The sequence below is a fragment of the Glycine max genome, unplaced genomic scaffold (genome assembly GCF_000004515.6).
Source record: "Glycine max cultivar Williams 82 unplaced genomic scaffold, Glycine_max_v4.0 scaffold_138, whole genome shotgun sequence".
NCBI classification, from domain to species: Eukaryota; Viridiplantae; Streptophyta; class Magnoliopsida; order Fabales; family Fabaceae; genus Glycine; species Glycine max.
Genome location: NW_024464778.1, coordinates 31,628 through 52,987, shown reverse-complemented (window position 1 = coordinate 52,987; position 21,360 = coordinate 31,628). Strand labels below are relative to the sequence as shown.

Genomic DNA, 21,360 nt, shown 5'->3' with positions numbered 1-21,360 from the left:
TTCGCTGATTATAATAGGTAGGGTTTTGCTGTCATCAGTTTACAAGATTTTTTTTAAAAAAAAAAACTGGAATTGATTTTGTTGTCCAGCGATGTATTAGTTATTGTTTCCTCCTGTAGAGTTCTTTGGCACTTATTGTTGGATGATTTGTCCTTGGTCCCACAGGTGTTAAAAGATTTGTCTATATCTCTGCTGCTGACTTTGGTGTAGTAAATTACTTACTGCAGGGCTATTATGAAGGAAAGGTAATATGTCCAACTCTTTATCGTGAGGATATTTTGAGGAATGAATTAGTAGTTGATGAACTTTGCCAGGAAATATGTGATGGAGTATCATCAATTTTTAACATCTTGTGGGTACATTAACTCTTCAATAGTTTTGACTTGTTAGTCATTTAAAATTTGCAGTATTCAATATGTGATTGGCCAGTTTTCTTCTTGTCACTGCTAATAGTTATAATTAACTTCTTCAGTCATCAGTTATTGTCTTTGTGATGTTCTGAATTCTCTCTCTTTGGGCTGCAATCTTTATCATGTATACATGCTTCTACTTCTATGAAATAAAAAATTGTAAAGTTGACACTGAAATATTTTCTATTATAATCTCGTGAAATTTTTATATAGTGGCTTAATTGATGCAGAGAGCTGCTGAAACAGAGCTTCTGACCAGATTTCCATTTGGAGGTACGTATTCAGTCTCTTACATTGATTCCAAGGAGGTCTGAATTAAATCTAGGCTAGTTTTAGAAGTTGGTAAATTTTATCTTTTGACTTGTAATGTGTTTGCTATCCTAGTTGATAATAGGTGACACTGTTCATTTCGCTTGTTTTTTAATCTCTCTTTACTAACTATTGCAAAGATGTTTCCATACTACAAGGGATGAAGAAAGTTAAGTTTTCCATCTAACAATGACAAAAAAGTGAAGTAACTCATTCTTGGAATTATGGAGTATTATGCTCATACATGATTGGACTATCACATACCTTTTTCAGGAGTAATTCTGAGGCCAGGATTTATTTATGGGACTCGAAGTTTTGGGAGTATGAAGATACCCCTTGGTGTAGTTGGATCTCCATTGGAAATGGTAATTTGATGTGACTCTCTAATATGACATTGACATTAGTTTTTTCCATCCAGATTTGCAAATAACTTAGCTCCTTTAATGAATTGACATTAGTTTTTGTATATAACCTGACTAAGCCCAATATATGTATCTGTAATGTTTTCCCCATCTATTCATTCTTCATATTTATTATTAGTTTATAGAGGGGATTAGGGATTTTCTGTTCAATTATGGTTGTCTAAACTGTTTACCAGTTGATTGATTGGTTTTGGGTGCAAGTGTCCTGAAATTGAAGTTTGAATTTCTCTTCCCGGCAATCAAAGTTCTGACTTTTCTTGAGTATGTGTTTGTTTGCGGTATACATTCATGGCATAGCTCATTTTACTTTTATTAGTTTTTTGTTTGAATGCTTAAAAATTTGTCCTGAATATCAGCTTAAAAATTTGTCGTTTCCTATGGTTTTTTTTTACTGTAATTCACTTGAGTGTTGTAGGTTCTCCAAGTTGCTAAACCATTGAACCAGATCCCGCTTGTTGGGCCTCTGTTGACACCTCCTGTCAATGTTACTGCGGTGGCAAAAGTTGCTGTTAGAGCTGCTACTGATCCTGTATTTCCCCCGGGGATCATTGACGCCTATGGAATACAACGTTACAGTCAGAATAAATCAAACTAGAATTATCTTTCTTTTTGTTTTCTGGGTAAATCTAATTTGGGGCGATTTGCTTCTGAATATCCGTGTTTTACAATTATTGTTAAACTGAGAATATTTCTCCATACCAAATCCTTGAAAGAATAAAATCTGAAAGTGCGTGCGTGCATGTAGCCATAGATCTACCTTTCCAATTTTTTTAATTTCACAATACATCAAGAATTTTTTTTATTAGTTGTTAAACTGAGTCTGCTGGGCATGCAAGTTTCGCCACTTAGATCATGAGACTCAAACCTTCATTTGTATGAAATTAAATTATAAATGTCGATTAAATAAATTTAAGTTATCAGTTATAAAAAAACAAGATAAATTAAAAACTTCATTGAATAAATAATTATAAAAAGGAAAATATTACTTTAATTTGAAATAATTTTTTTAAAACGTGTATTATAAAAATAAAAAACATATATCTTTTATAGAAGTAAATGATGCTCAAGTTGAAGTTTTTCAGAGGACATAGATGGTAATAATGGCATAATTAAATGTTGTTACTGTTCTAACACATTGATCCAAGTTTGGGGATGCTATTGAATATTGATATTAATATTAATTAACAATAATATGTGGGACGATCGTAGTGGGGAGAGTCAGTTTAAATTATGATAAGAAACACTTGTCTTTAATTTGTATATAATAATTATAATTATTTATTGCAATTAACTATTAATCTATTACTTTAGAAATCAACTTTCATTTGTCCATATTTTGAGAAAGAATATTTTTAATTTTTCATTCTCATTTTACATAAAAATGAATGAATACTATGATTTACATTTTAAACCACCATGAATATGGCATCTATAGGATAATTCTCATCTTGTCATACAAATAAAAGAAATGAAAGATTAGGACGTTTAACTATGATATTATAAAATGATTTTGAATAATCTAACTGGTTGCATTGTTGTTAATACACATGTCTTATTATTACATTTTGCATTGATTTTTAAAATAATGAAACATGAAAATGTTTATTTTCATATGTATTTATATTTTCAATAAAAAGGTAATAATTATATATAATTTGAAAATTAAAAAAATTAAGAGCTAAATTAAAAATCATAATTAAATGAGGTGATGAGACGACGAAAGACATTTAAATATTTAAAAATTATAAATATCTACTTATCAGAAAATATAAATATTTAAAATTAAATTATAAATGTCGATTAAATAAATTTAAGTTATCAGTTATTAAAAAACAAGATAAATTAAAAACTTCATTGAATTAATAGCTATAAAAAGGAAAATATTACTTTAATTTGATATAATTTTTTTAAAACGTGTATTATAAAAATAAAAAATATATATCTTTTATAGAAGTAAATCATGCTCAAGTTGAATAAGATTATTATAGATGATAATCTTCAACTATTGAACATAGTTATATTTCAAAATTCAAACTCAAAATAGTTGGAATCAACTATATTATTTTTATACTATGAATGTTTTAATTTGTGTGAACAAATAATTAAGTATTTAAGAACTTAGCTTATATGGTAAGTACTAATCATTAATAAGTTTGTTGCAATTAATTTGATAAGTTTTATTATAATAAGTTAAAAATATTCGTAAAAAAGATTAAATCTTCTTATATATACACTTAATTAACCAAATAGGTGTCATTTTTAACTTGTGGATTTATATAATAGGTTGTTGAAATAACATTTTAGAAACTTTTAAAAATGTCTCCTAATTAAATTTAGTGTATCACTCTGAGATTAGTAATTAGTATACAAATAACTAATCATTATATATAATCCTAGGTACTAGTTATTAATTATTAGAGGAGATTCCTGCACTCCCTTCATAAATATATACTGAAAAATTTGAGGAGATGAAAAAAATATTGTAGATCTATACAACCTAAGGTAGGCAATAACAAAGTTGGAGAACATCATGCATTCATTACAAAACTTTCCTAGGCTTTTATTTTATATGTTCTTGTATACACTAGCTGAAATTTACAAGGTATTGTTCAATACATTCTTTAAGTTTTTGGAAAGTCACAGGTTTTGACACAAATGAGTCCATACCATTTGCAAAACACTCTTCAGCACTCTCTGACAAAGCATTTGCTGTCATCTGCATTAAGATGAGATATGAAGACAATTATCATTTACTTCTCAAAATTACTTTTGTAGAAGAGGAAATTTATTCCAATATTAAATTGAAACCAGCCAAAAGATTGTTTAGCATTAGTTTTGACCAAAAGTAACTATTTGGTAACGAGCAGAATTTGAATTAGTCCATAGGAACTTATTAGCAAAATTGAACAAGCAGGAAAATCAAGGCTTCTGAAGAAACTATTAAGGATGGAAATATTTTTGTAATAGTCTAATAATACCTGTATAATTAATTGAATATACAACTTACACATGAAAGTTATTTGCTGACATGAGAAATACTAATAACAAGTAAGAACACAATCTCTAATACACTCTTTTGAACATACTTTTTATCATTGGCTGAAATCTATAGGAAATCATAATTTTGTGGGTTACTTTTCTTATTTAACGAGCCAAATTCATGATTTTGTAGTTTACAATAAATTTGAAACAACAGAAAAGAGTATGTTAGAAATGTGTTGCTACTCATCCTTTTGCTGATATACTTATAGAAGTTAACGTGCATGTTCAGGATTATAGTCTAGATAAAGAGTAGTCACACTAGAAGGAATTACAGGAGACAAAGTAGTAAGTACTTACCGCAACAATGGGGACCCGCTTTGTAAATGGTACATAACATTCATAATCTTGATCTGGTAGACTTTCCTCAATTCCAGCACTTCTTGCAGCATCACAATTGCCTGTTTCCTCAAAAGTCCGAATCAGTTTTGTTGCTTGAAGACCATCCATAACTGGCATGCAGACATCCTGTGAAGTGCAAGTACCAAATGATTAGTAGAACTTATACCAAGCTCAGATTTGTATGGCAAAATTGCTACAAGATAGCATTCTGAGATCCCTAGAAATTACCATCAGAATCAGGTCATAAGTGTGGCGCTGAACTGCACGTACTGCTTCCACTCCATTGTTCACAACATCTATGCTATGGCCTAATTGCTTCATCATGGACTGTGTCACCATGACATTAATCTTGTTATCTTCAACAAGAAGGATCTTAGGCTTTATTGTGGATTTGGTTACTTCTGATGTGCTGCTGCTTGTAACACATTGAGTAGTTGTGTTTGCCTTCCCTTGACCCTGACATGTTTGTTGGGGTTCACTTGACTTTGTTGCTCCAGCCATTTCTCCGTTTGACACAGTAACTTCAGAGGAATCTGCATAACCATTAAAGGACCAAGCACGAGCCTTATCTTGATGCTGTTTATCTCTTCTAACCAAACTTTTGTTCTTTGTTTCTAGGCTGTGACCAGATGAACTAGCCGATTCAGACGTCTCCGGAGCATCAACCACAGAAGATGCATCATCAACTGAACATGTCCCTTTTGACATGATATCATTGGAGGGGAATGAATATAAACTCTCAGAAAATCCACCAAGTTTATGTGAGCTGGTGTAGCCAATTTTGTGTGTTAATAACTTCTGTGTCCTGCTAGATCCATTAGAAGAGAAAAGAGAGCCCAAAGTGCGTGGTTGGAATTGGAAGAAACTCTCTATTGTATCATCAGATGCGACATCATTATTCTCCAAATCAGAAAGCTCATCCGGATCATCAGAATGATCACAAGCGATTGAAACCTTGTATGGAAGAATGAAAGTGAAAGTAGAACCATAGTGTTCTTTGCTAGAAACTGTTAGTTGACCCCCCATCAACTCAACCTATTCCAAGTGCAAAGAAACATTAGCAATTTAGTTAGTTAAGAAAACAAATGAAATGTGATTTTCAATTTACCAGTTGTTTGCATATTGCTAGTCCTAGCCCTGTGCCACCATACTTTCGAGTGTGGTCTGCACTGACTTGCATGTACCTTTTAAATAAGGTTGGTATAGCATCTTCTGTCGCATTACAACATGGAAAAAATATTCATCTGATGAGTACTTTTTTTCTGTAAGAAAAATCACACTAGTGAATGCAAAATAGATTTCTAAAACATCAGGGTTTGTGATGAATAAAAGATGAGGTTCACCATATAGTATAATATACCTGGTATTCCTATGCCTGTGTCATATACATCACAACGTATCCACACCGTTGTTTCAGCTGAATAAGGTTGCTCCTCAGTGTCTCCATTCATTGAGCATTCACTTTTGGCCGGAGATCCACATTCGTCATTGAATGCATGGTTTTGACTGGGATGGTCGTCATGTTTTTGACAACCATCAAGAAGATTTCCATCATTGCCACTTTGAGGTTTTGAGAGATGTTGTTCTTCTTTTACACCATTCACTGACATAGTTGATTGGTTTGGAGTCATCATTTGGATGTCTTCTGCTTTTGCAAAATTAGGCTTTGGCACAACGTAAAGGTTTATTCCAACTCTGCCTTCATGGGTAAACTTGATGGCATTGCTGCAAAATATTAGCAATAATGAATGTAGAGCAACAGAACTACTTTCATGATAGATTTTTTCTTTTCCTATTATACTTTATTTGCATCAAAAGAATAAATGGAAATGAAAATTTGGATCATTTACGTGACAAACTAATTGGAAATAAGACTACCCAATTAATCACGTGAAGCTTAGTACCTAATTAAATTTGTGAGAATTTGCCGCATCCTTAAAACATCACCAATGACCTGCAATTATGCAAGAAGCAAATGAGGTGCAAACAGTTAGCACAAATCAGATGAAATCATGCTTTGTATTAAGTTATGGTCTCGAGTGACACATCTTTATGCTACATTGCTACTCATACACCTCGATAGGTAAATATGCTAAATATGTGACAATAGTTATGTTGAAATAGTCCAGCATTTAAGGACAATTAATAATTCTATATATGTGACAGCATAGAATGCAACCATTACCGAGTCCCCACCTCAATAGGTACATCATCTGCTACATGTCCTTCTAAGGTTAATATTTTCTGCAATGAAACCACAGCGGTCTGGAGTACATGCTTGACTACCTCTCTTGGCCGGAATTTTGTAGCTTCCAATTTCATCACTCCTACATAAAAACAGGATTTTGGAGGATGTGTAGAAACTTAAAATATCAGCACCTAAAATGAAACTTAAAAACAGGATTTTGGAGGATGTGTAGCAACTTTTTTGTCTTAATCATAAGCAACTTCCAAGTTGCTCTCCAAATAATTAAAATTAGTCTTTATATAATTCACAAGGATAGATTTGCAACCTGACTCGACCTTGGAAAGATCAAGTATGTCATTTATAATTTGAAGAACCAAATCTCCAGAAGATAGCATGACATCCAGGAGTTGTCTTTGCTCCCAATCGAGTTTTGTGTTAGAAAGAATTTCAGCCATGCTAACAACCCCAGACAATGGAGATCTTATCTCATGAGACATTGTTGCCAACATTTGTTTTGCTCGCATAGTCTCCTCTATTAAAAGGAGGAGGGGAACATAATAAGTTGTCTTGCAGTAAGAACAAATTGAAGTAAATTTGATAAATGAGATTTTACTGAATGATTAAACCTGTAATTTGAATGGTTTTATTCAGTTCTGTTTCCTTGGCTTTCTGAACAGCAATCTCTTCCCGAATCTTTGCCATCCTTTCTCTTTTTCTCACCTGCATTTTATTAAGAAATATAAATATTCTCTATATAAGAACAAGAATGCAATTACTACAACAACAAAGCCTTACCTACTAGGTGAGATTAGCTACATCGATTACATGCCATTAGACTCGGTTTAAAAAAAGAATGCAAGTTAAACTGATTCAAAAAAAAAAGACAACAACAACGACAACAACATTTACCTGATCTGTTATATCCATTCCCATGTAATTTATTCCAATTGTCTCCCCTGCTTTGCTAAACACAGGCTCTACATATATCAAAAATGTCTTTGACCCAAATAGTTCTGTCTCAAAAGTGATTTCCCTTTTTGCAGGTAATCCTTTTTCCAAAACTTCTCTCTTAAATTCTTGAGCTTCCTTAACACCAGCTCCCGTGAATATTTCAACATCGGTTTTTCCTATGATATCCTGAAAAAGATGAGTAAGTTAAAAAGAGCTAAGATATTTCAGCATGCTTAAAAATCCCTTGCAAAACAACTAAAAGAGAGGAAACAAGCTTCTTCTGAGTTTTCAGCAGTTTTTGATAGAAAACAATTAGAACAAAACAAATTGATGCAACGTTAACCATATAACTTTGCAACCAGAGTTTCAACAGCAATCATTACCTCCTCTTGTAAACTTGGAAAATGATTATAGATAAAGCAATAGCGCAACTCTTTGTCCTGGAAGAAAAAATATCAAGCGGATTAAAAGAGCCCTCAGTATGGCAAGCAGTAACTTCATGCTTGTTACTCTACTCAAAAGAGCACTCAAAATCTCTTAATCAAATTCAAGTCGTATAAAATATGCTAAGATTATTCCATAAGAAAAACTCAATATACTCGCAATCATATACCTGATGGCCAATAACAACAGGTGCATTTTGGAGTATAAAATGCAAGAAATTATCTGCTCTCTTCAGGATCTGGGAGAGTTCTTCCACAGGAGAGGACTGCCTTTCAATGTTTGCTATTCTTTCATGCAACTTTTCTTCAAGTATCTCTTCTCTTTGGATACTTGCCTCCAGCTGCTTCTCTGAATGCAACGCTCGCTGTTTCCAGTACATGACAGTGTCATACTCAACATCAATCTCACTCCTCTTGTTTTGAACCACAACATCACTTTTCCTGCAAGGTATATCTTGCCATATACCATCATAAACTTCATCCAATATAGAAACTGGACGCTTATCTCCCCCATATTGTTCTTCCTCGAATTGATGCTCTTCCAATATCTCCAACTTCCTGAGCTCAGCATCCTGCCTTTGCTTGCTTAGGTTGTCAAGTTCTTCTCTGAGAAGACGCACGACACTGGCCTGTTTGTACTCCCATTGCTTCATTAGATATGCCAACTGAGAAGAGCCCTTTTCTGTAAAATCTGTAAGCTCCATGAGACGCTTGAAATCAACTATAGTTGGCTCCTCTATGATTGTAACCTCCTCTAACATGTCTTGGTCCCTTCCAGCCTTTTCTATATTAAACTGCTTCCCAACCTCGGTTCCAATATCTTGAGGCCACATTGAAGGAAGGGCTTCAATGTCCATGTCCTCTATAGAATCATTCTCCATCTCGCCGAGCATGAAAGTACTATTGCAAGTTCAATATCTCTTTGGCCTTTTGCATCATAAGAGACACCAAACAGCACACTCGGATGGAAGCCCAAGCACTGCAATATGTTAGGAGAAGATCTGTCTCACATAAGTTTGATACTGAAGTCCTGGTTGAATAAATTTCTTCATAACCACTTAATTACAGAAGAAAAGAAGATAAAATGAATTGAGTTTCTCTCATAAGCTAAATTGAATTGAGCTTCTCTTGTAAGTTAAAATCAAATTATATGCTTAACTTATATAGAAGTTCTTTCTTCTAACTTCTCCAAAAACTGTGGTGCATAGATTGATTTTAATTTACAGAAATTCAATTCAGTTTGGAATTGGAAGAAACTCTCTATTGTATATAGAGAAGCAGTTAGCATATGGAGGTTGGAGAGGGCAGCATGTGTTTATAAATATGTGAGGTACAAAGGAACAATCTTTAATAAAAAAAGGAATCCCAGAGAGGTATGTGCAAAATGATGGAGAAATTTTTGGCTTTCTTAACTGTGGTTGTGTTTATTTCCTGTCTTGTGAGGCAACAATGTTATGTTATGTTAACAAGGTGGAGAGAGTTTTCTTTCCTATGTAAAAAAAAAACAAAGTCTCATCTCAGGTGTTAGTTAATTAAACAACCATATACTAGTAGAATATTTTATGATGTTGTTGTTCTTTTTCCCCAAAAAAATGGATGTCTATCGGAGTTTTTTAAAATCCTGACGAAGCCGTTGCTGTTCCCCGCCCTTTCCCAAGTGATGTGAGTGATGCTGCTGCGGCGCGTCGTTATGGTTTTTCACATGTTGGATACACTTTTTTCATGACCTCAAACTCTTTATTAATTCTGCCTCATATTTAAGAAAATTTCAGAGTACAGTTCTCTCGTTAAATATAGATCGTTCTCATTAAACCTTACACCAAATGTCAATTGCGGATTTCTGCCTCATATCCATATAATAAGTTTTAAATTAAATGTATATCTTGATTTTTTTTATAAGGTTAAACATAATTTTTCCTTTATTAATTATTTTTTTTCAAAAATATTTTAAATTAGAGTCAGTTCTAAAATAATGTGACAGTTAAAAAATCATAATTCATTAATGTTTTTAAAGTTTTTTTAGAATAGTTTAAAAATAATAGTTGAGGACAAATTTAATATTTTCAATTAAATTAACTATTTTTTCATTTTAACAAATTTGTTAATCATACCTTAATATGAATCGAAGGAAGTAATTAAAAATATTGAGAATTACAAAATTTTATGAATCCTACTCACTATTTTGAACGCTTTGACTGTCACTAGAATTGTTTTTGTCCATTTAAAGTATATACATATGCGTGTTACATTTCTCAAGCCCTCTAATTATTTAAATATTTTAAATCAGATTTTGAACAATAAAAGTATGAAACTCAAAGGGTTGGTGTAGCGGTCCAAGATCTCGTTGCATTCATTTGAGTTAAAACGACCTATTTAACGGAATAATTTATATTCAATTTCTAGTGTGTGTAAAAATCTTTTAGATAAGTAAAAAATAAATAATAAAATTATCAATATAGAAATTAAATTAATAAATATTTAATGTTTGAAGAATTATCTATACAATTTTATTAATTTAAAGATCAAATAGGCTATAAACTAACAATTTAAAATTTTATATTATTATTTAATCATAATTATCATTTATAGTAAGTTTGTTAAATTTTATGATAATTATTTTAAAAAATATATCAACAATAATTTATGATTAAATGATAATATAAAATTATTTTAATACGAATTGACTATTAAACTCTAATTTAAAACTACTTAGAAAAAAGGATAATATTTGAGAGATCAAATAGATTATTTATTCAATTTCTTGTTGGTGAAAAGTATAGGTTTCATGATTTTTTTCTTTCCTTTCCTTCCATGATGTGTAAGAGAGATAAAGAAAGAATAATGAGCACATTTAACGTGAGAAAGTTTTAGTGGAAAAATGATAGGTGGAGGAGGAAAAATTCATTACATTGAAAATTGATACAAGAAAAATATATAGTAATTTATATTTTATAGTGTTTAACTTATTATACTGACACAAGTTGACAACTACATAAGTTATAATTAATTCATACCAACAAATGATAGTAAGGATAGTTTTCAACGAAGATTAAACATCGTTTCCAATAAAAATTATTTCATATCAATATCATAAAAATAAAAACTAACTACTAAAATAATCATTGCCATTATTATATTATCACACATGTAAAACCAGACCAAAAGCATAAACCGGTAAACATCCATGCCTCAAAATATTTCTTCACCAAATTGGTCTCATTGCAACCATTACAGGTCAAGTCAAGAATTTGAGTCACCAACTCTAATAATATCCACCTTGGCATGAATTCTAATGGAAGAAAACAAAAGCAATCTTCATAATAAATTGTTTTTTTTAAGAAAAAAAAAACCCCAAGGGTGCTAATTTTGTCCAAACAATGCTCAAACATGACCATAAGAAGCAGTGCCTTAGTCATCATACCAATGAGATTATCATGGGTGCTAATTTTGCTGTAACTTTAGATGGGTATGCTTCTCAAGAACAAGCATTTACTTTTTGATGTTTATCACAAAGCAATCCAAGTGACAAATGCCCTAGCCAAGCACAACTTAAACATTAGTGTTGACTCTAAGAATTTTTGAATTTTTGCCAAATTTTTTAATCTTTGTGCTTGTTAGCTGACTCTGCTGGAATTTTGTTTAATAGAATTTCTTGCTTGGGGACTTAGGCTTCTTTTGTCAAAAAACTAGTAACATGTGTATAGGATATAGTTTATAAATGGAAAATGTTAACCAATGTCTCAACGAGACACGGTTAAAAAAATATTGAAAAGATATTGTTATTAAATTTTAATGTATTGTTAATAACAAATATTATTAATTTGTTAACTAATGTTTTTAATAAGACCCTTTATAAAATCATAGAATACTAATATAATTTTTATTATAGAATATTTAAATAAGAAAATGAAATGATAAATTTATTTTATTATTAAATGAATATGTGAAGTCAATGGCTATTTGTGTTTCACATACTATGAAAAATAAAACATTTCTTTAGTTATCCCCATTAAGTTCCAAGTTAAAATTAAAAAAAAGGTGGAAACGGGCTTTTCTTAATTTTGCCATTAACAATTGAATTTATTGCAAATCAAACACTTTATTAATACTAGTTTAATAACAATTTGTTCATTTTTTGTTTAGAATGTGGCCAATGGGTGTTAGATAATGTCATAGAGACATGCAAATGATAATATGAAGGAATATATGGGGCCAAAGTATTGCTAAACTGACCAGGCATAATCCAGACCACACTGCTTAAAAGTGATATTCAAAATCTAAACCATACTGCTTACATCACTTTATATGATAGAGTTTGTGTCTTATTTTTATCAATTTCATCCGAATTACTAGAATTGCACCCCCATTCTTTTGAGTCCAAATTCCATCAACTTTTGCTGGCTAGGTTCGCTCGAAATTCTTGAGGCCTTCTTAAACACGGGATTAGTTTTATATATAGCAATACTATTTATTTATAACGTCTATTTACTCATTGTTTTGAAAGAGATTTTTATTCTTCCACTATGTTTTTGGGTGCCCCAGAAAAAATTCTGGGTGCTCCTAGTAACACCCGGAACTAGAATGTTTGAACAGAATTGGTTGCGCCTGGTGCCCATTCCAAGTTTGTTCCTGTATTCTGGGCGAATGCGAAGGCTCATGTCACGCGGCTATTAGAATAAAGTCACTTCCCAGTTACTTGACTCTCTCTCTATTCTTTTCCGCCATTCCTAACCCTACAAGCTTCGTCTCGTAAAGAAAATTCCAAAGCTCAACAGAGAAAATGAGGACAGTGCTTTCGCGCTTGATCCATTCCACGCCTTCCATTTCCAGGATCAAGTATGCTTTCTGTCTTTTCACTTTTATTCCCTTTTTCCTTTTTAACCGTTATGTTCCGTTAGCGTGTCGTTTTTCGTTCTATGCTCGATTCGACGTGTGCTTGTTGTTAAATATATTGATTTTATATTCATATACACATATTATGACTTTTTATATATATATTTTTTGATTTTTGGTAACTACAGTGTTGCGCATAATATGCTATGTGGAGGATAGCCGGTGCAAATTAAGTGTGTCATGAGTTTAATATTTAATTATTTATTTATGGAACTCACTGTGTCAAGTTCAGTACAAATGTGATTTGAATTTTATGTTGATTGTCTTCATGATTTGTAGATTACTCATTAGGTCATTGCATCGTGTTTTCTCTTTTTTCTTTTTCTTATGTTGCAGTGCCACGGTAGTGTCAATCAGCGGGAGAAATCTCTGCACAGATTCTAACAAAGTTCATGAACCCTTTAAAGTTGAAGAAGCAGAGACTGTAAATGTGCCGCCACCCCAACGGAAAAGGTCTTCTACCAACATAACCGTATGTGAAACATTTTGTATATGCGTTTTAACCTATAACTTGTGTTGAATGTTATTAAAGTTGGTTGTGCTTGGAGGCAATCGTTTGTTGGACTTGGATCACTTGGATCACACATTTTGTTAGAAGCCCTACATCGTGGCAGTGTGCTGGGAGTCCTACAGGTTTTTTTTTTTTGGTATTTGTGCAACTTTCTGTCTATCATGCTTTATGTATTGGAAACACTTCATTGTTACCTACTTTTCATATTTATTATTTAACACTTTTCTTCTTGTAATGTATCTGCGTTGTCATTCACTGTGTTTTTCTCCCAGGTCTGGTAGGCATCCCTGCATGATTCCTGGGCTATGGAATTTGCTTGGCATTTGGTCTGCCTTTTTTTTCTTTTTGGCATTTTCTTGTAGACTAAATCTTTCTAGGATATTATAATAGTCTAATATATCTAAACTGTCTTCTAAAAATTAGGGAATCTCTTTTCAACTGCTTCATTGAGAAAACATCTGAATGGGGCCACTGCTGTTGTAAGTTTCCCTTCTCTTGTTATATTGCCTGGTAAAAATTTAGTTGCAAGTTTCCCTTTAGTTTGTTAAATGCCCGGTTAATATTTTGCAGCTAAGAGAAAGCCCAAAGCCAAGTTGGTTTTACTTTCTTCTTTTTTTATTCTGTTTCTTTTGCAGTTACAAGATGTTGCTTTAGATTTTAAAGAACTTGTTTGGTGAGGGTCCATTCTTTTATCAGTTTTCTGTGGCAATATATCTCACAATTTTATGTCCCATCTTGGGGTCAGCTAGTTAAAGGTGGTTGGAGCCTAGCCTCTATCACTGGTGAATTTAGAGAATGTTGATGAGAATGATTATTTAGTTTGGTTTTATAGTCTTGATGCTAACAGATTGAAAGGGAAAAAGGAAGTGAGTGTTTGTGATACTGTGAGATAATTTGGGTTGAAAGTATTATAGATTTTTAGCAAGCATGCTGCATGCATGGCACTAACTAACCTAATGTGTCTGAATTTTGTCGCTTAGGATACAGAATTTTATATGTAAATATTTGTTCCCTTGTGATGATATGCCTGTGGTGCTAACTTGTGTTTCTTTTATAAGATCTCATTTATGGGTGGTTTTGGCTCCAACATCAAAGCTATTAGAGCAGCTTCAGATCAAGGTAATTGAGGAATTCACATTTCATACATATTCTTTTGAATCCAATTTTTCAAATGTCGCCATCATTATTTTTTAGTTCTACTGCTTGGAGTAGCCAGGGCAATGCCCATACTAATCTTTCTTTTTGAGCTTATAACAACTGCAACTGAGCCTTATTCCACTAAGTGGGATTTGTTGAATAGATCAAATGATAAGACTAGGCTTAACAAAAATTTGGAAAAAAAAATTGTTCAATTGACAGACTGCTTAATTTTGACTGAAATATATAATCCCTTTTAAAGATTAAAAAAATACAAATTTCCATGCTAATGTTAGGCTTGTTGAAATCACAACATCTTGATATTTGATGGTGTTGCAATTCACAAGTTCTCCACTAATACCAGTCTAGGAGACTGTTATATGCAGCATTAATATAATTTAGTCTTCCACAAACGTATAGGCGACAGGGTTAACTGTTTAATCCACTTTAGGGGAATCACAGATACAGATTCATACAGTTGTCTTTGAGAAAACATTTTCTTACCAAAAGCATTCTATACTCCCAAAAATTTTCAAATGGAAGTGCCAAAATTGTAAACTCATACTGAAAACTTGTTAATTTTTTGGGATTATTATTTACCTGAGTCAATATATCAGCTCAATATATCCTTACCTGTGTCAGTATTGCAGAGTAAGAGCTTGCAGGAGCAGCAACAAGTCTGTTTTTCCCCTGATAGATTTCTAGCCACCGCTGTCCAGATACAGTCATGAGGTAGTTATAGCCATAGAAGTACAAATACAGCACAAATCTTCTATCTGGATAATTTTGAGAAACCCCCGAGAAAAAGTAATGAAAGGAGTCAATGTTGTCCTAAACTAAAACATATCTCCTGTTGTCCAATGATTGACACAGGACAATTAATCTATTAAAAGCAATGTTTTTAAAACTGAACCAGTGATTGAACTGGTGAAGGCATTGGTTTAAGGTTCGATGGTTCGACTGTAGTTAAACTGTGGTTGAACCGGTTTTATATTTTTCAATATTATATAATATTTTAAGTAATCAAGTAATATATAGTTAAAAACTTAGGATCCAAAAAATTATAAATTAGTATAAATGATTAAATTATATGTTTCATAAGATAAAAATAATAATAATTGAGAAAATATTTGATACTTATGTGAAATATTTAAGAATGTATTTGTATTTATCTTAAAATATTTTAGATAAATAATAAAAAAAAAAAAAACAATTTAAAAAGACCGGTTCAACCCTAGTTTTCTATACCGGTTCAGAGATGTTCCGGTTTTTTAGAGTCTCTGGACCGGTTGAACCGGTCGGTCTGGTCTGGTTTTAAAAACTTTGATAAAAGTTACTACAAATTATAAGAATAAACTAACAGTGGCTAAGAGGAATGATGGGAAAAGGATGGATGGTACTGTCAGTGGGGGAAAAGAAGTTTTCTTAGGTTGCTGTCAGCCTGTCACAATTGTCCACCTTATTATAAGAAAGAGTTGGTGTAGCAATTCAGGCCACAACTTCAGGTTTAGTTTTTATATGTTTATGGATTGATACTTATCCAGGAATTGCTATACTTGGTTTTAACTTGTCAAATGAGGAAGACTGTTGTCAAGCCATACAAGGCATTGAAATAGGATAATATGCTAGAAATTGTTGTCCCATTAGTGTAACATAATTATAAGCTTTCTGTTCTGTGAAGCCTCTAGCACTTATTATCATGTGTATGAGCTTTTCAGTTATAAATTTCTGTCTCTCTGGCAAAGAAATAGTGCAATATTCAGATACTATTCTTGTATGTTTTTTGGCATAGTTTTCCAATTTGGGACATGATAGGTGTATAGAATGTTGCTTCATTTCATGTAATTGTAGACCTAATAGGGCAGTTGTCTTGTCTCTGTTATGCTTTTCCTTTGCCAATATGTCTATATATTTATTTGTTGTGGAAAATGGAACGAGTCTAATGACAGAAACTGGTGTTTTGGTGAATGAATTCTAACATGAATTTATTTTGTCTCCTATTCTAAATTATTGGGGGTGATATTTAGCCAGTGAGTTGATTTATTGGAAACTATTTTCTGTTCATCAGTTTACAAGATTTTTTTTTTTTAAAAAAAATGGAATTGATTTTGTTGTCCAGCGATGTATTAGTTATTGTTTCCTCCTGTAGAGTTCTTTGGCACTTATTGTTGGATAATTTGTCCTTGGTCCCACAGGTGTTAAAAGATTTGTCTATATCTCTACTGCTGACTTTGGTGTAGTAATTACTTACTGCAGGGCTGTAATATAGGAAAGGTAATATGTCCAACTCTTTTATCGTGAGGGTATTTTGAGGAATGAATCAGTAGTTGATGAACTTTGCCAGGAAATATGTGATGGAGGAGTATCATCAATTTTTAACATCTTGTGTGGTACATTAACTCTTCAATAGTTTTGACTTGTTAATCATTTAAAATTTACAGTATTCAATATGTGATTGGCCGTTTTCTTCTTGTCACTGCTAATAGTTATAATTAACTTCTTCAGACATCAGTTATTGTCTTTGTGATGTTCTGAATTCTCTCTCTTTGGGCTGCAATCTTTATCATGTATACATGCTTCTACTTCTATGAAAGAAAAAATTGTAAAGTTGACACGAAATATTTTCTATTATAATCTCGTGAAATTTTTATATAGTGGCTTAATTGATGCAGAGAGCTGCTGAAACAGAGCTTCTGACCAGATTTCCATTTGGAGGTACATATTCAGTCTCTTACATTGATTCCTAGGAGGCCTGAATTAAATATAGGGCTAGTTTTAGAAGTTGGTAAATTTTATCTTTTGGCTTGTAATGTGTTTGCTATCCTAGTTGATAATAGGTGACACTGTTCATTTCGCTTGTTTTTTAATCTCTCTTTACTAGCTATTGCAAAGATGTTTCCATAGTACAAGGGATGAAGAAAGTTAAGTTTTCCATCTAACAAGGAGAAAAAAAGTGAAGTAACTCATTCTTGGAATTATGGAGTATTATGCTCATACATGATTGGACTATCACATGCCTTTTTCAGGAGTAATTCTGAGGCCAGGATTTTAATTTATGGGACTCGAAGTGTTGCATTCCATTGGAAATGGTAATTTGATGTGACTCTCTAATATGACGTTGACATTAGTTTTTTCCATCCAGATTTGCAAATAACTTAGCTCCTTTGATGAATTGACATTAGTTTTGTATATAACCTGACTAAGCCCAATATATGTATCTGTAATGTTTTCCCCATCTTTTCATTCTTCATATTTATTATTAGTTTATAGAGGGGATTAGGGATTTTCCTGTTCAATTATGGTTGTCTAAACTGTTTACCTGTTGATTGATTGGTTTTGGGTGCAAGTGTCCTGAAATTGAAGTTTGAATTTCTCTTCCCGGCAATCAAAGTTCTGACTTTTCTTGAGTATTTGTTTGTTTGCGGTATACATTCATGGCATAGCTCATTTTACTTTTATTAGTTTTTTGTTTGAATGTCTAAAATATTTGTCCTTAATATCAGCTAAAAATCGCCCCAAATTTGTCGTTTCCTATGTTTTTTTTACTGTAATTCACTTGAGTGTTGTAGGTTCTCCGAGTTGCTAAACAATCGAACCATATCCCACTTGTTGGGCCTCCGTTGACACCTCCTGATGCGGTGGCAAAAGTTGCTGTTACAGCTGCTACTGCTACTGATCCTGTATTTCCCCGGGGATCATTGACGCCAATGGAATACAACGTTTACTGTCAGAATAAATCAAAACTAGAATTATCTTTCTTTTGTTTTCTGGGTAAATCTAATTTGGGGCGATTTGCTTCTGAATATCTTTGTTTTACTATTATTGTTAAACTGAGAATATTTCTCCATACCAAATCCTTGAAAGAATAAAATCTGAAAGTGCGTGCGTGCATGTAGCCATAGATCTACCTTACCAATTTTTTTAATTTCACAATACATCAAGAATTTTTTTATTAGTTGTTAATTTGTTAGTTTTTTTTTAGGCCCGAGTCCATTGATTCAACTACTCCATTGAGTAACCTTAGTTTAGAATTGGGGCATAATTAGGGCACTGTACTACAAAGTAACAGTCTTTGGAAGACCCGCATTATGAACACAACAGTGCATATTGCTACTCAAACTGGGAGAACTGATCTTGTGGCTAAGTTCTTGTCGGCTTGCCCTGGTTCCATTGAAGATGTGACCGTCCGAAGTGAGACTGCGTTGCACATTGCTGTGAAATATGATCAGTTAAGGCCTTGGAGGTCTTGGTTGGATGGCTTCAGAGAAATTGCCAAAGACTTGCTGAGGACCGGGGAAAAAGGGTTTTAAATTGGCAAGATGAAGTAGGCAACACCGCTCTCCATCTTTCAGTTCTCAAAGGCTTCCCAAGGCATGAGGCATATCTTTCGATTCTTATATTTCTTGAGTATTTGTTTGTTTGCGGTATACATTCATGGCATAGCTCATTTTACTTTTATTAGTTTTTTGTTTGAATGTCTAAATATTTGTCCTTAATATCAGCTTAAAAATCGCCCCAAATTTGTCGTTTCCTATGTTTTTTTTACTGTAATTCACTTGAGTGTTGTAGGTTCTCCGAGTTGCTAAACAATCGAACCATATCCCACTTGTTGGGCCTCCGTTGACACCTCCTGATGCGGTGGCAAAAGTTGCTGTTACAGCTGCTACTGCTACTGATCCTGTATTTCCCCGGGGATCATTGACGCCAATGGAATACAACGTTTACTGTCAGAATAAATCAAAACTAGAATTATCTTTCTTTTGTTTTCTGGGTAAATCTAATTTGGGGCGATTTGCTTCTGAATATCTTTGTTTTACTATTATTGTTAAACTGAGAATATTTCTCCATACCAAATCCTTGAAAGAATAAAATCTGAAAGTGCGTGCGTGCATGTAGCCATAGATCTACCTTACCAATTTTTTTAATTTCACAATACATCAAGAATTTTTTTTATTAGTTGTTAATTTGTTAGTTTTTTTTAGCCCGAGTCCATTGATTCAACTACTCCATTGAGTAACCTTAGTTTAGAATTGGGGCATAATTAGGGCACTGTACTACAAGTAACAGTCTTTGGAAGACCCGCATTATGAACACAACAGTGCATATTGCTACTCAAACTGGGAGAACTGATCTTGTGGCTAAGTTCTTGTCGGCTTGCCCTGGTTCCATTGAAGATGTGACCGTCCGAAGTGAGACTGCGTTGCACATTGCTGTGAAATATGATCAGTTTAAGGCCTTGGAGGTCTTGGTTGGATGGCTTCAGAGAAATTGCCAAAGACTTGCTGAGGACCGGGAAAAAGGGTTTTAAATTGGCAAGATGAAGTAGGCAACACCGCTCTCCATCTTTCAGTTCTCAAAGGCTTCCCACAGCATGAGGCATATCTTTCGATTCTTATATTTTACTTCAAAGAAAAAAAGAATCTTTTTAAAAGACCTGAGCTTATTTAATTTGGGTTTACAAAATTAGCTTTAATGACCCTTTTTATAAAGTTTTAGATTTTTTTTTCATTATGACATTGGTGTCAAATGTCACCGATTTTACTGATAATTAATCTACGTTGGAGAATCTGACTGTTTAGTAGGATTTTTCTTTTTAATCATATTTTTTCTATTTAAAAGACTCAAATTAAAAATTTTATTTAAAGAGACGTAACATAGTTCCACTTGGATTAATAATTTCTAGGTTAGTTTATTTAATCATGGGTTAATATGAACCAAAAAAAATCATAGGTTAATTTCAATATGGTGCTTTTGATATGCTGCGTTGGACATAGTGGAGATCAATCAAACTCAGGCTCACAGTGCATTGATAAGAGATGAGTTAGTTAGATGAGGAGCTTTTACGTGGGTTTTTGTAACATTCCATTTTATTTTTCGTAAATAAAATTTTAGAGAATAATGATGTTTTATAAGTAAATAAATAAAGAAAAATAGTTATAATAAAATAATGGTTTGAGAGAAAATAAAAAAGGTATTTTATTATTCATTTGATCGAGAATAAAATAGTTTCTTTTTTTATAAAATAATAAAAATAAATAAATAGAGTAAATAATAGGTCATGAATACCCCTAGTTATAAATAGCAAAATGCAAGGTCGGTTTTCAGACTGACTTCTCTGCCTTTCAATTTCATTTTTTCTCTTCTTCTTTCAAAATTCATTCTTTTTCCCGCAGCCCACCAAATTTGTCTTAGAAAAATGACGATCTTGGACTCATTTATCGTTGGATCGTCGTGAAATTTGAGCACCACGTTCGCAACCCAATTCCGAGCATTCTCACCGTTGGGAATTTTGACATCATGTTTGAGCTGAGAGAAATACCTTTCGCATCGTAGCCTTTTCCTTTCCCGCAGAAACTCAAAACGGTCTCAATAAAACTACGATCCCAATTTTGTTAATTTTCATGAAATTTTGATATGTGGTTCCCGACTTAGTTAGACACACCTTCACCGTTGGGATTTGCGAGATAATATTCACGGAGAGAGAAAAAGAAATCGCACCAAGACAGTACAAGTGGAGGCTTTAATCCCTTTTCTGTCTCTCTGACGTTTGGGAACTCTATCGAAACAGTTAGAGGAAAAGAATGAAGAAATCTCAGGGAATCGCTAGAGATGCTGCTATCGCTGGCTGAAGACACGTGAGTCCGTTTAGAGGTAAGGGATGAGTTATTCACAATTGGGGATTAGTGAGAATATGTATATGGATCCTTAGAGTATC

The 21,360-nt window shown here is 32.9% G+C and overlaps 2 protein-coding genes and 1 non-coding gene across 3 annotated transcripts; 2 read left to right on the top strand and 1 right to left on the bottom strand.

The window, feature by feature from the left end:
- Window positions 1-30: 30 nt before the first annotated feature.
- LOC106797924 (uncharacterized protein At1g32220, chloroplastic) lies at window positions 31-1,891 on the top strand. Its single transcript, XM_014773227.3, has 4 exons — window positions 31-245; window positions 624-683; window positions 993-1,084; window positions 1,557-1,891. The coding sequence occupies exons 2-4, from the start codon at window positions 635-637 to the stop codon at window positions 1,734-1,736; spliced, it is 321 nt and encodes a 106-aa protein (XP_014628713.1). The 5' UTR covers window positions 31-245; window positions 624-634; the 3' UTR covers window positions 1,737-1,891.
- A 1,719-nt stretch (window positions 1,892-3,610) lies between these two features.
- On the bottom strand, window positions 3,611-9,582 carry LOC100819520 (histidine kinase 5). The gene is made up of 12 exons (XM_041013730.1): window positions 8,275-9,582; window positions 8,045-8,101; window positions 7,620-7,847; window positions 7,337-7,430; window positions 7,036-7,242; window positions 6,719-6,849; window positions 6,427-6,476; window positions 5,883-6,247; window positions 5,631-5,734; window positions 4,751-5,557; window positions 4,481-4,648; window positions 3,611-3,857 (listed from the first exon to the last, which is right to left on the bottom strand). The coding sequence occupies exons 1-12, from the start codon at window positions 8,995-8,997 to the stop codon at window positions 3,726-3,728; spliced, it is 3,066 nt and encodes a 1,021-aa protein (XP_040869664.1). The 5' UTR covers window positions 8,998-9,582; the 3' UTR covers window positions 3,611-3,725.
- A 4,217-nt stretch (window positions 9,583-13,799) lies between these two features.
- LOC100784772 (uncharacterized protein At1g32220, chloroplastic) lies at window positions 13,800-18,014 on the top strand. The gene is made up of 6 exons (XR_005890618.1): window positions 13,800-13,827; window positions 13,932-13,987; window positions 14,567-14,627; window positions 16,841-16,919; window positions 17,318-17,360; window positions 17,672-18,014. It is a non-coding gene; the product is annotated as an uncharacterized protein At1g32220, chloroplastic (transcript).
- Window positions 18,015-21,360: the final 3,346 nt, after the last annotated feature.

Coding starts and splice junctions, on each gene's coding strand:
- LOC106797924 (XM_014773227.3), top strand. CDS start 635: ATGCAGAGAGCTGCTGAAACAGAGCTTCTGACCAGATTTCCATTTGGA. Junction 684..992: donor GACCAGATTTCCATTTGGAG/GTACGTATTCAG, acceptor TACCTTTTTCAG/GAGTAATTCTGAGGCCAGGA. Junction 1,085..1,556: donor TTGGATCTCCATTGGAAATG/GTAATTTGATGT, acceptor TGAGTGTTGTAG/GTTCTCCAAGTTGCTAAACC.
- LOC100819520 (XM_041013730.1), bottom strand. CDS start 8,997: ATGCTCGGCGAGATGGAGAATGATTCTATAGAGGACATGGACATTGAA. Junction 7,848..8,044: donor TTCCAAGTTTACAAGAGGAG/GTAATGATTGCT, acceptor CATCTTTTTCAG/GATATCATAGGAAAAACCGA. Junction 6,248..6,426: donor ATTCTCACAAATTTAATTAG/GTACTAAGCTTC, acceptor AATATTTTGCAG/CAATGCCATCAAGTTTACCC.